General features: G+C 39.8%; 1 protein-coding gene across 1 annotated transcript in view; it reads right to left on the reverse strand.

The window, feature by feature from the left end:
* The window catches only part of CACNA1E (calcium voltage-gated channel subunit alpha1 E), a 295,321-nt gene that overhangs the window by 62,847 nt on the left and 218,997 nt on the right, over positions 1 to 13,477 (reverse strand). The window contains exons 22-25 of the mRNA XM_087960861.1: positions 13,053 to 13,224; positions 10,944 to 11,073; positions 7,800 to 7,859; positions 4,023 to 4,129 (exon numbers count right to left, since the gene is read on the reverse strand). Of these exons, the coding sequence (XP_087816987.1) occupies positions 4,023 to 4,129; positions 7,800 to 7,859; positions 10,944 to 11,073; positions 13,053 to 13,224 (469 nt within the window). The remainder of the gene's footprint in view (positions 1 to 4,022; positions 4,130 to 7,799; positions 7,860 to 10,943; positions 11,074 to 13,052; positions 13,225 to 13,477) is intronic.

Genomic DNA, 13,477 nt, shown 5'->3' on the forward strand with positions numbered 1-13,477 from the left:
AAAGCCTGGGCCAGAATACTTTGCATAGCAAAAATCTCCAGGTAGGGCTGTGGCAATTGCCGAAAGCCCTTTTAAGGGCATCATAATCCAGCAAGGCTCAACCAAGCCTGGAACTCAGGACAGCCTACAGAGTTGCCCCTGCATGGCTTCATGGGAGTCTGACAACCAATTAGAAACAAGCTTCAATTCAAATCCCAATAAAGGTTATAAAACCCAGGCACTCTCAGCACTTCAGCCTTTTCTTGATCTCTTCCTTCACCTTGAAGCATGTGATCATCCTTCTTTTTCACTCTGGAGCTCCAGGCCATGTGGTCCTGTCCACCATTAAACTTTCCAAACAGCCTCCATGTTTCCAGTGTCTTTTTCCCCACTTGGAACTGAACCCAGAAGGATATTTCTTCCAACAAGAACTTAGCTATAAGATTACAAGCCAGACCAGTGAACACCCTCCATTTTAGATGTAACAGAACACTTATTCCTTATTTTTATATAAACATATACACACAGAAATACACATACACACATATATACACACTCATATACATACACACTAGTGGTTGCTAAACAGGAACTATCTTTTTGTTTTTGTGTTCATCAAAGTTCCATTCTTAAATCCATCCATCCATCCAGGATGCATCAGACTTGCTTTTATATATTCCAAATATTTGGATGCTAGTGCTGATAGGTCTGCCTTTACCTAGTTAATTTGGGAACTTTGTTTATACTTCAGATTTCGAAGTATGCATTCTGTATATTGACTTGACCTCAAGGAAGTACACAGTAGATAAACCTCATAATGAAATAAACAAACAGACAATGGCACTTTAGCAGATATTAACTCAAGTAGTAGTACCTCATTCAGCCATGCCTCATAAGGTCCCTTTGTACCCAAGAGTGGAACAATTTGGGTGTCTGAGCAGTGTTGTAGTAACTGGTAGGTGGCTCCATCCAATGAAAGTGGCATATTAAATGTATTCAAAGGGATTTTTTTTTTTTTGCATATGAGGCAGAAAGTACTCAATTTATTTGAAAGTAAAAGTACCGCATTAACCAATACACAACCAATGATCTGTGGCCTCTGCCATTCTATTCCCTTGATGGCATTCTGTTTTTGTCTCATTTCAGCTACTGTGTTGTGTTCACACTCCTCCATGAAATGATGTTGAAACTTCTGCTTTTGACACTTTGCCAGAAATAGCAGGAAATTTATTTCTTTAAAACAGCTTGACAATCTCAGTCTTTGGTGCAGAGTCAATATAATGTAGGCTGAAATTGTATGCACAGAATGCTTTGTAATAGTATCTAGTCTCAGAGGAAGCACAGATTGGAAATAGGACTTGTCTTGGAAAACTCTGTGAGAAGCTAGTGGCATTGCACCTTCTCCTAGGGCTAACCCAAGCAGCCTTTCTGATAGCAACGTAACAGACAGAGAAGCAAACCAAATTCTTCCATTAAAGGCCCATTTCCCTCACTTGGGTCCCCCCCCAAAGATAAACAAGAAAAATAATTACCCCAAAGCATTCCTGTGAGTAAAGGCCCAGATGTACAGTCACAAAGCCAGATCGATAGACAGGTGGAAAGAAAACAGAAAAGATCAGGAAATGGGCCATCAGCAGAGAGCAAAGGAACAAGGAGACTGTTGGAAGAAGATTTGCATCTGAAAGAGCAATAACCTCGTCTCACAGCCTTGATACCCTGGCATTCCATTACTTTTTCCACCCAGAACCCACCTTCCTTCTCTCATTTATAGCTTAGTCAAAAAGAGCCATTTCATATATTATATTTTTGTTGCTATATACATGTTTAACATGCTTAATGTGATGGTGACAAACATGTGTTTACAAGCCCAGATGTACACATGCATTCATCAGGAGGAGTGACTAGCTGTTATTCCTTGATTTTCAAAGCAGCAGTAGCTACTTGGCAGCATTAATTACTAAAAACAAACAAACAAACAACAACTGCAGGAAAGCCTAATCTCTCTAATTAAGTTCAATTTGGCCCCAAGTGACAGGTGAAACAGTCCTTAGCATCTTTCCAAGTGGAAAATTATTTTAGGCACCTTGGTGCAATTATGAATTTGAATGCAGGGCAGTCAACAGGAAACATGCTGGTTACCATTTGTTCAAACTACATGGCATAGTGGTAGTTGAGATTTGCAGACAAGGGCAATTAACACATGTGGAACCCCTCAAAAGAAACTGGCTCTGGGGAGAAATGTTCAAGAAACTTCTTTGATCCAAACTGACCCTTCTTGAAAACCAAATATCAGTGTTTTATTGTAAAACCCACCCCCAGAGACCCACCAACCGCAACAAAAAAAAAAAAACCACCAAACGGGGGGGGGGGGTTTGAAGAAAAAAAAAAAAAAAAAAAAAAAAAACTTCCCGCAGAAAAAAAAACCAAAAAAAAAAAAAAAAAAAAAAAAAAAAAAAAAAAAAAAAAAACAAAAAACAAAAAAAAAAAAAAAAAAAAAAATGTTTTACAATACTCTCCAATTTAGATCTATGGATTTAAAGTTGTTTATTTTCTGTGACTTTCACTCAAGGTACCCAAAGCACTGGCTTCTATAGGAAGGATCATGGATCACAACATAGAATTCTCTAGGTCTTACAAAATGTCAATACCAAGGGATTCTTGAAAGTAAACCATGAAGATCAAACATATTTTCAAGAATTTGGCAGTCAACCTGAATACCAGAAGCAAAGAAGATAGGAAGTTATTTAGATTGACTGGTTCTTTTAAAATAAGAGGCACAACTCCAGAGAACCAGAGCAAGAAATGGCTGCATGTTTCTTGGATAATTCTGATAAACATCTGTACTTATCCCCAAAGGCTGGGGTTAGTCTAGGGAAAAGAGTCAGAGTCAATTTAGTTCAGGGCTCAGTTCATCTCTAAGAAATTAGTAATTACTGTAGGCCAAAACTGTGTTAATTTTGTACTTTTTATTTTTGTGTGCTTAAATCAATATCGTTCACATCTTTTTACAAGCTCAGTGATAGTTTAGTCTTTTATGAATGTATCAGATTGTGCATGAAGATAATTCTTTCAAATCTCTTGAGATAATTATTTTTCCCTAAGATATTCTTTGGGCTCTGTAAAACATGGAGCCTGGAGAACATTTTTATAAGTCAATGCTGTCTTGTGATCTTTTTTTTTTCTTTCCTTCTGTTCAATAGTATTTGATTCCTCAAGATTGCCAAGACAAGTCCATGCAGTATTCTTGGCAAGGTTTTTCAGAAGTTTTAAACATTTTAAACTTTTTTTTAGTTTAACCTACTTGTCATGTGCTGTATATTACAAACTGAGTAGTTCTATACTTACCTCACAGAATACTGCATACAATATTAATATTTTAAAATTTTAAAATTAAAATGTGATTTTATAGGTTTCTCTACTTTACATTTTCCTTTTCTTTATCTCTTGTGAGATGAGCCAGTCTCTCAAAAAAGGAGTGAGAAGGGTGCACATCTTAAGACTATCCAGTATCCCCTCAAAAGATAGGTAATGTCAAATGGAACTCCCAAACCTCTACTCCAAACCAGAAATATGAAGACCAAGAAAAGTATAATAAGCATTTTAAAAAATCTGATAACCCTAAAAGATGGAATTTGTGTGTATTCTGTTGTGTTGTATTGTGAAATTGTGTGATTTTAAAGCTCACATTGTATGTTCAGCTTTACTCCTTTTAAGAAGAGAGAAAATAAGTCTAGAAGTTAGGCAAAATTCTGGGTCAATCAAGATTATTATTATTTTCTTCATATATCTGCACTACTTTGTCTGCAGTTATGCCTTCTTACCACCCACCCATTCAGCTAGAATTTTTTAAATCACATAAAATATATTTCCTCATTATAAAAATATCTGTGACTGATGCCTAAGCCAGCAAGGGAAACAAGCATGCTATTTTAAGTGATATGATGTTTTTTTGAAGTAGCAGCCAATTACATTTTGAGCATTGGTAGCATGGTTCTCATGTATGTAAAATGATCTGAACCCAGGCAAAAAATGCAAGTACTTACGCCAAGGCAAAGGCCATCAGTGCTCCAACAACCACAATGAAATCCAGGATGTTCCAAAGATCCCGAAAATAAGAGCCATCTTGCAGTATTAATCCCTGATCAATCATCTAAAGAAAGGTAAGGGCAAGTTCTTATACTTTATACTCATAAGAATAGAAGAATAGAATAACCTAAGCTCTAATTTCTGATTATGAGCTCTTTACATTCAAATCCCATTACTGAGGCTGCAGTAAGCCTATATGCAAATACATATGGACAAAGATAATCCACTTAAGGCTTTAGAGGTATTTTCAGTTACTGGTGGGGTTGTGGTAGATGGATGTAACAATGAAGATCCTTATACCCTGTTTCTCCAACAATACGGCCTCCCCCAATAGGAAGTCCCAGCATGTTTTATAGGCATAAAATGAAATTAAGCCCCTCCCCCCAAATTAAGGCCTATATTAAAACATGCAAAATGGGGGGGAAATGGCGGCGGGGGGGGTTGCTGTTAGGAAGTACTTTTGTTGCACACCCGGATATGGTGCTGCCTGCGTTGACCCTGATACAAAGTGCCCCACCAACGCCGAGGTCAACATCCAAGCCGTCACCGCCCGCTTGCCCGAAGATGCAAGGGGGAGGGGAATTAAGTCACCCCTGAAAAGACAGCCTAGCCATTTTTTCGGGGCTCAAAAAAAAAAAAAAAAAGACCCGGCCTTATTATACGAGAAACACGGTAATTTCATTTTAAAATTACTAAATAAAAGATGCCATCAAAGGTTTGCTTAGGAAGTTAATTCTGTCAAATTTGTTTTACATTACATACTGTTGAACCAGCAGGAGTATCACCAGAAGAGAGCATGTCAGGTTGACCAAACCAGAATCGGGTCATTGTAACACAAATCCCACTTCTTTTTTTATATGTGTTACAACATAGCATGCATGCTTTTAAAAATGGAATGGCTTTGGACTGCCCTGTTTTGACATCATTCTGACACAAGCAGCAGGATAAAAGGAATAAAAAGATTAGTTTGGGTAGATCTGTTGTGATGTTAGAAATTGCCTAACTAGCTTATGCTAAATATATGCCCAAGAAGTGAGAACTAGTAATTCCTTCTAGTTATACGACAAAACGAAAAAGCAGATTGGGGCAAATTCATACAAAACCTATTTAAAACTGTTTATAAGACATGATTATCAAAACGGAAATGAAATCTGCTCAGCTAACTACCGACCATCAGCTGCTGAAAAGGAGGCCTCTTTGTTGTCCCACAGAAGGCTTTTTCACACCATATAAAATCTATTACTTGAATAATAGAAGTACTGTGTCAATTGGTTAAGGTGTTGGACTGAAAAGAATCAGGTTCAAATCTAGAAAAGCTCAAAGGGTGATTCTTTCCGCCCAGTAACTATATTTTTTTCTACAGTTCTACAGAGGAATTATTGAGTCTGTCATCTGCACCTCTGTAACTGTCTGGTTTGGTACAGCAGCCCAACAGGACAGACACAGACTTCAGAGAGTAATTAGGGCTGCAGAAAAAACAATTACTACCAACCTGCCTTCCATTGAGGACCTGTACACTGCACGAGTCAAAAAGAGGGCTGTGAAAATATCTACAGACCCCTCACATCCTGGACATAAATTGTTTCAACTTCTACCCTCAAAACGATGATATAGAGCAGTGATCCCCAACCTTTTTTATGCCGCGGCCCGGTACCGGCATCAGCTGGGCGCCGCGGGCCGGTACCGGCATCAACTGGGCGCCGCCATCTTTTTTTGATGAAAAAGTGCTTCCGGTGACCTCACCGGAAGCACTTTTTCATCAAAAAAGATGGCGGCGCCAGCGCTCCGGTGAGCTTTTTCGGTAGAAATGGCTTTCTACCCGGAAAAGCTCACCGAAGCGCGAGCACCGCCATCTTTTTTTGATGAAAAAGTGCTTCCGGTGAGCTTTCTACCCGGAAAAGCTCACCGGAAGCACTTTTTATCAAAAAGATGGCGGCGCCAGCAACCAGCGGCCCGGTAAGACTTGTTCCGCGGACCGGTACCGGTCCGCGGACCGGTGGTTGGGGACCCCTGATATAGAGCACAGCACACCAGAATAACTAGACATAAGAACAGTTTTTTCCCGAACATCATCAGTCATCTAAACAAATAATTCCCTCAACACTGTCCAATTATTTACAAAGTCTGCACTACTATTAGTATTACTATTACTATTAATCTCCCATCCTTCCTTTCACCTATCTCCTCCCACTTATGACTGTATGACTGTAACCTTGTTGCTTGTATCCTTACAGTTTTTTATTGACTATTTCCTAGTATGATTTGATTGTACCTTATGACTATCATCAAGTGTTGTACCTTATGAATCTTCTCTTGACAAATGTATTTTTTCTTTTATGTACACTGAGAGCATTTGCACCAAGGCAAATTCCTTGTGTGTCCAATCACACTTGGCCAATAAAGAATTCTATTCTATTCTATTCTATTCTATTCTATTCTATTCTATTCTATTCTATTCTATTCTATATGCTCAGCTGACCTCACTGGATTGTTTTGATAAAAAACTAGGGGAGAAAGTGCTGGGTACACTGCCTTGAACTCCTGGAGGAAAGAGAAAGGTAACTTAAATAACACAAATTAACAGAATACAAAAGTTTCTTAACTAATTATTATAGAACAAAAAAGACTCAGTGCCTTTCAGTTCTATTAGAATTTATTTGGAAAAAAAAATCAGAAGGACAATTTTGCTTCCTAATGCTGTCTTCTTTTAGAAACTCTGTTCAGTAGGAGTGACATTTGAGAAGTGATAGGGGTGTGCAAAAAGTTCTGCTAAAAAAAGTCCAATTTTCTCTTTTTGCTTAAGAAACTATTTTATATTCTGTTCCTTTAGAGGCCAACACTCGCCACCCACAAAGAGGAAGTTACCGTTTTTGTCATTATAAACTGAGATTGCACTAACATCTCAGCTACTGCCACTCCCATATTGAATGATGTTGGCAGACTCGGTTAACTGCTGAAAAAAAATAGCTTGGTAAAATAACAGTGAAAAGTTTTGTATTAAAAAGGTAGAATTATCTAATTACCTTTTTAATACAAAACTTTTCACTGTTATTTTATTATCATTAATATTGTTGTTGTTGTTGTTCGCAAGACTCTGCAATACCTTAGTGTGGGTTTCATACATAATTCTCTGACATACCAAGAACTGAAACATATGAGGGAGAGAATCAGAATAGCCAAGGAAAGACAAGTTGCAGAAAACGGGGTTAGCCAAATTGTAGAATGAAAATGCCTTTGACATTATTTGACTGCGATCACAACATTTCCCAGCAGGAAAGAGAAATTTCTAGAGCAACTTCTCTAAACTGGTGTCTTCCAGATGTAATGGATTGCAACTCCCAGAATTCCTACACTATTTGGTTGAAAAGGTTGTAATAAGTCTTAAGAGCCATCCCAACTGACTTCCTAAAAAGATCAGAGTTTCTTCATTTATTGAAGTTTTAAAAATATTTAATCATGTGTTGAGTAACAATCCTGAGAAAACCTATCAGTCCAAGCAAGCGGCAGTCTAAGAAAAACTCAAGCATGACTTTAACTACAAGGCACCGAAGGAAGAAAATTGTCAAAGGAGAAATTGTTCTCAGAAATGTTAGATCTTAATTAATCTAGCCATTCTAGAGAATTTATTTGGAAGATCTACTTTCTTGAAAAGAGATGATAAAGCTCTATCTATGAATATGAAACTGTCCACTGTTTTCCAGTTGACTCAGGAAAACACTTCCCTTCTCACTTACCTTAATAACCATCTCAAAGGTGAAGACTCCAGTGAAAACATAGTCAAAATACCTCAGGACCTGCAAAGATGAAAGCAATGGAACAGTGTGGAATAAGAAAGTATTATCACATTGCAGAATAAAATTGGAGGCATATAAATTAAATAAATAAGTATAAAACAGTCTTATTCTGAAGTTTAAACAATGGCAAGAAATGTTAATTTTTAGAACTTAGCTATAAAATGACAAGCCAGATCAGTGAAAACCCTCCTTTTTAAATGTAACAGAGTAACACACCACAGCGCCCCCCACCCCGGGAAAAAAAAAGAGCCAGGAAAAAGGAATCCCCCCCCCCCCCACCACGAAACCAAAAAACCCCCCCCCCCCCCCCGGCGCCCCGGCCCCCCCCCCCCCCCCCCCCCCCCCCCCCCCCCCCCCCCCCCCCCCCCCCCCCCCCCCCCCCCCCTAAAACCAAAACCCCCCCACCCCCCCCCCCCCCCAAAAACCCCCCCCCCCCCCCCCCCCCCCCCCCCCCCCCCCCCCCCCCCCCCCCCCCCCCCCCCCCCCCCCCCCCCACCCCCCCCCCCCCCCCCCCCCTTTCAACTACTAAAACCAGAAGCGCCGCCAGAAACAAGATGCGGCGGCCCTTAGCCGGTAAAAACCCCGGGGCCTGGTTAACATGAGCTAGCAAACGGGTTTAGCACTTTTAACTGTTTTGTTTGAAAGGAATTATTCTCATTAATAAAACATATGTTTAACATACATTACGTTATGACTTTTGAAATGAATAATGTCCAGAATGCAATTCATTTAGAAATATCTCCACCGTGTCCCTTCTCTGCCATAGAATGCAGGCTAAGGCTACCTGAAATTCTTGGTTCAAGACTGAAACAAGAAGAGAAACAAGAAGCACCAAGAACCCTCCATTTCAACCCTGAGCTACAAATATTCTCCTTTATTGGGACAACAATTTCTACAATCTGGCTGTACCTTAAGCTTTGTGTACTTTCTGTTATGTCTGCTCTGATCTGTTTTCTGTCTGCCACTGGCATTTTGCCATAGCAGCAAAATGATGTTATTTATAAGTCAGACTAAAAGACCACACGGTCCAGTGTTCTCTTTTTGCAAGGAGCAGCCAGATGCTTGCAGGAAGCCCACGGGCAGGATCTGAATGCCATTGCACCCTCCTGCTCATGTTCCAACGTTTGGGATTCAGAGGCATGTTTCCACCTACGTCCTGGCACACTCTCTGGCACCATCCTGCAGTTATTACTGCGGAGCTCTCACACAGGCATTCGCTGGAACTGCTGAAAATGTAGCCTACACAAGCAATGTGCATATCCTTTGAGGCCCACTTTTCATCAAACTGAGAAAGGCAGCTGTTTTAAAAGGTCTGGTCCTCCCTGCGTCTAGGTACAGAAAAACTAAAAGCCCCTATTTTAGAAATCAGTAGTGCTGTGCCTCCCCAATTTCTAAATAAAACAACTGGCAATACCTCTTCCAAGTTAATTTGCCACTCACACTGGTTAACTAATTATTGCCTTTGGGACTAGAGAAATCCATTCATCAAACTGGAGATTGGAAACTAAGAGCAAACATTAATGGCCTCAGCAATTCAGTGTGTAAAATGAGGCAAGTCAGATGTTCTAAACTCCTGCAGCACAGAAAGTATAAATAATCACACTTCCCTCCTCTGCCCATTTTAAATTCTATTTGCTATTCTTGCTTTTTCAGTTCTCTTTTCTTTCCTTTCCATAAATTCTTAATGTGTTCTTCTGAATAGTTTGAGTGAATTTCTTCATTACTAAGCTCTTGTTTTCTCCTGATTCAAGAGCAAAGTGGGGGTCATTTTATGCACATCTACCCCAAAGGAGTGGAGCAGAGAAGTCAAACTTGATTTCATTGAGTGCCATTATCAGGGTTGTGTTTGGCCTCAGGGGAGGTGGGTGGGGGTTAGGCTTGCCCAGCTCGACATCACTCATGTCAGGGACACCTGTAGTGGCCTGAGTGCTGTGCCAGCAAAAATGGAGCTCAGGAGGACCATGCACAGCCCTCCTGAGCTCCGTTTTTGTTGGCAGACACACCATGGGCTGGTCCTTCATTGTTTCCAGGAGAGTTTGATCTAAGCACCCCACAGGTAGTTTTTGGCCTGTGGGGCTTGAGTTTAAAACAACCCTGGAGTGGAGCTTCTTGTAAGATGATAGGTGTGTTGGGTAAAACTCTCAGATATTAATTATGGTTACTGGATCATTACTTAATAGCATGGGCAACCAGAGAGCCAGTCTTTGTCTAATCCTAACCATCTTCTAGGTTTTTCACTTCTGTGTTTGGTTCTTCCTATCCTCCAGCTGGGTTTAACAACTATGAAGGATTGTTTGTCAATTTCATTCTTTCTACAGCTATTAAAGAACATTCTTGTCCATTAATGTCTCAGTATGAAGTTTGTATGGCCACTCAAAGTAACTTATGGAGATGGGTTGCCATATAAATTAAATAAATGAATAAATGCATGCTTTACATTTTTTATTGATCAGATTTTACATCTATGAATTTCAGCAAGATATTGGTTGCTGGTATGTGTGACTGCTCCAAATCTTAATTTCCATGGAAACTGATTTTTGTAACAAAGTCCAACTTAAGCCATCATAGGCAAGAACACTGAAAGGACAACTTTTGCTCTTGGGAAACCAGTCACTACTTGAGGAAAGAAGTAACTATGACTAGCTTTAGCTATAGAATAACATCCTAGGGAGTAAATCTCTCTTCACCATTGAATAAAGAAGCTTCAACCCCTCTTATTATGAACCAAAGTTAAACAATTAGTAGAATCTTGTGCTACAATTTGTCGTGATCTAAAATACTCAAAAATGCAGATTAGGAAATTGGATTCCTAATTCCTTCTACCCCTTATAATTAAACAAATTCAGATAGGACAAAGAATCTTTTCTCCCTCTCTCCTTCTCTGGTATGCCATGGAGAATTCAAACATGAAAGAATCAATAAAATCAATAAAATCCAAAATAGCCAGCAAGATATGAAATATGTGTATTTTCTGAGCCCGTGTTTAGCTTTGCAGTGAATTATAAAGTAGATGCAGAACATGAATCCAGGTACACTAAGACCTCAGAGCAAAACAGAACTGTCAAATAATTACTGAGTAATTACTTTATTTCTGTCTGAGTTGGTCAGGACGGGATCCTCTGCTGCCAAGGCGATGCTGCTTGCTGCAATCACAAGAAGGATGCACATCTCAAAGTAGCGCAGATTGACAACGTAGTGGCAAGCTCTTCGGATTCTGCCAGAGAAACCACAAATCCATGCAATGGTCACAGCATTAAACAGAATTTCTGATCATTTAAAATGGAGGCATTTATATAGCAGTTATACTATCTCTCTAGTCTTCTAGCAATCCTATAAACCAGAAGTGGACAACTTCTTCTACCTCTCTAGATGATATCTAAATTTAAAAAATATATAAAGAAATCTTTCAACACAGAATGAAATGAATAAGTACTATAAATCTTTTAATTCTACATTATAACAACAACAACAACAACAACAACAACAACAACAACAATAATAATAATAATAATAATAATAATAATAATAATAATAATAATAATAATAATAATAATAATAATAAGTTAAGAAATCTATATCAACTATACCAGTGGTAGTCAACCTGGTCCCTACCGCCCACTAGTGGGTGTTCTGGCTTTCATGGTGGCTGGTAGGGGTTTTGTCCCCTACCTTATAAATCACCATTACTGTGGAACCGGTGGGCGGTTAGAGAAAACTTTACTACTAACAGAGATACAAAAGTAGGTGGTAGGTACAAAAAGGTTGACTAGCCCTGAACCACACAGAGCCTTTGGTCAACTGTAGCTGGTCTGTTTGAACAAGAATGGAAATAGGGTGATAAAAAATGGTGTCACAAAGACAACTTTTTGTTATGGCAACGAATTCCGCAACAGGATCCTCTAAAGCAGGGGTTCCCAAACTTGGCAACTTTAAGACTTGTGGAGTTCAATTCCTAGAATTGTTGGCTGAGCCAGCTATGCTGTCTGGAGAATTCTGGGAGTTGCCAAGTTTGGGAACCTCAAGTCTTAAAGTTGCCAAGTTTGGAGACCTCTGCTCTAAAGCTACAGGCAATTTGATCTTTACCTAAAATTTGATCTTTACCTAAAAGTGTGAAATAGATGGAATCTTCATTTGTCTTTATGAAACAATTTCTCTCATATAATCCTTTTTTATTAAAATAGTGTGATTGATGAAAGCTAGCCAGTATCTTTATCATCCAAGTACGAGTTGTTAAGAATTCTACTGCTTTTAGTCAGTAGATAATTCTGATTTGCTAGATGAAATCCGGAGCATCTGGCATGATACTCTTTCTTGATTGGCAGTGACAGTTAATGTCCTCCCAAAAGCCAACTTTCTATTATCCTCCAAATTCTATAACCCTGAGGATGTTGTTGGAAAATAAGTGGGGGAAAAAAGCTGCCACAACACAGAGGGGCAGGAAGTGTCTCCTTTGTAGCTGACAGGAATCCTTTTCATTTTCCATTATGCTTCTCTTCTACCTTTAGTGAATCCTTGCTGTGGGATCTCCTGCAGGAGTTTCTATGAAGTGATTTACAGTAGGCGCACAATCAATTTATGCAGTGTGTGATTCAGATGTTTCAGCCTATGGCTCATGCACCAGTGGTAGGGTTCAAAATTTTTACTACTGGTTCTGTTGGTGTGGCTGGGTGGGCGTGGCAGGGGAAGGATACTGCAAAATCTCCATTCCCACCCCACTCCAGGGGAAGGATACTATAAAATCTGCATTCCTTCCCCACTCCTGGGGGAAGATTAGTGCAAAATCCCTATTCCCTCCCCACCCCACTAACCTGCTTTCCAGTTCCGTTCTCCTGTGCAGAGCATCAAAAGAAGACCCAGCCAATCAGCTGGGACTCAGGAGGCAGAGAATAGATGGGGGTGGGGCCAGTCAGAGGTGGTATTTGCCAGCTCTCCAAACGACTCAAAATTTCCACTACCGGTTCTCCAGAACTGGTCAGAACCTGCTGAATCCCACCTATGTCATGCCCGGGAGTTTGCTGTATATAATAGATATCCCTAATGGGTAGCAATGGGGCAAAAGCCTATGGCATTACTGAACTTCCTGTTTGGAATATGTGATCACATTAAAAAAAAACAAACCCCCACAGTTCTCTGAAATAGATCAATATATTAAGCAATTCCAGAAAAAAGGAAAACTAATGGAATATATCTCACGGGTTTGTGGTGCTGAAAATAAACATGGAGCTGTGCGGCACCATTGGTTTGCCTGTCCCAGAGCTCTTCTCCTTTTTTCGCTTTTTATTCTTCTTCTCTGCCTCTACCTCCTCCTCTTCCTTTGTTTCTGCCTCCTTCAGTGGACTGGCCTCTCCATCTGTCTTGTTGCTAACTGTAAAATGAACAAATCTTGTTAGTCCTTTGCCCAGGAAGAAGAATGCAGTGAATGAGGATTTGATAGGAGGGCCTCCAGAAAATAGAAAAAAATTACACACACACACACACACACACACCTACACAGAGAGAGGGGGGGGAGTGGGAGGGAAAGAGAGAGAGAGAGAGGTAGGAAAGGAATGATAAAAGCAGATAGAGTGCCCAATACTACATATGTGAATAAATATGAAAAGAATCGGTGGCCTTGTAAG

The sequence above is a fragment of the Notechis scutatus genome, chromosome 3 (assembly GCF_049901735.1).
Source record: "Notechis scutatus isolate UNSWTSFEM ecotype Mainland chromosome 3, rNotScu1.2, whole genome shotgun sequence".
NCBI lineage: Eukaryota > Metazoa > Chordata > Lepidosauria > Squamata > Elapidae > Notechis > Notechis scutatus.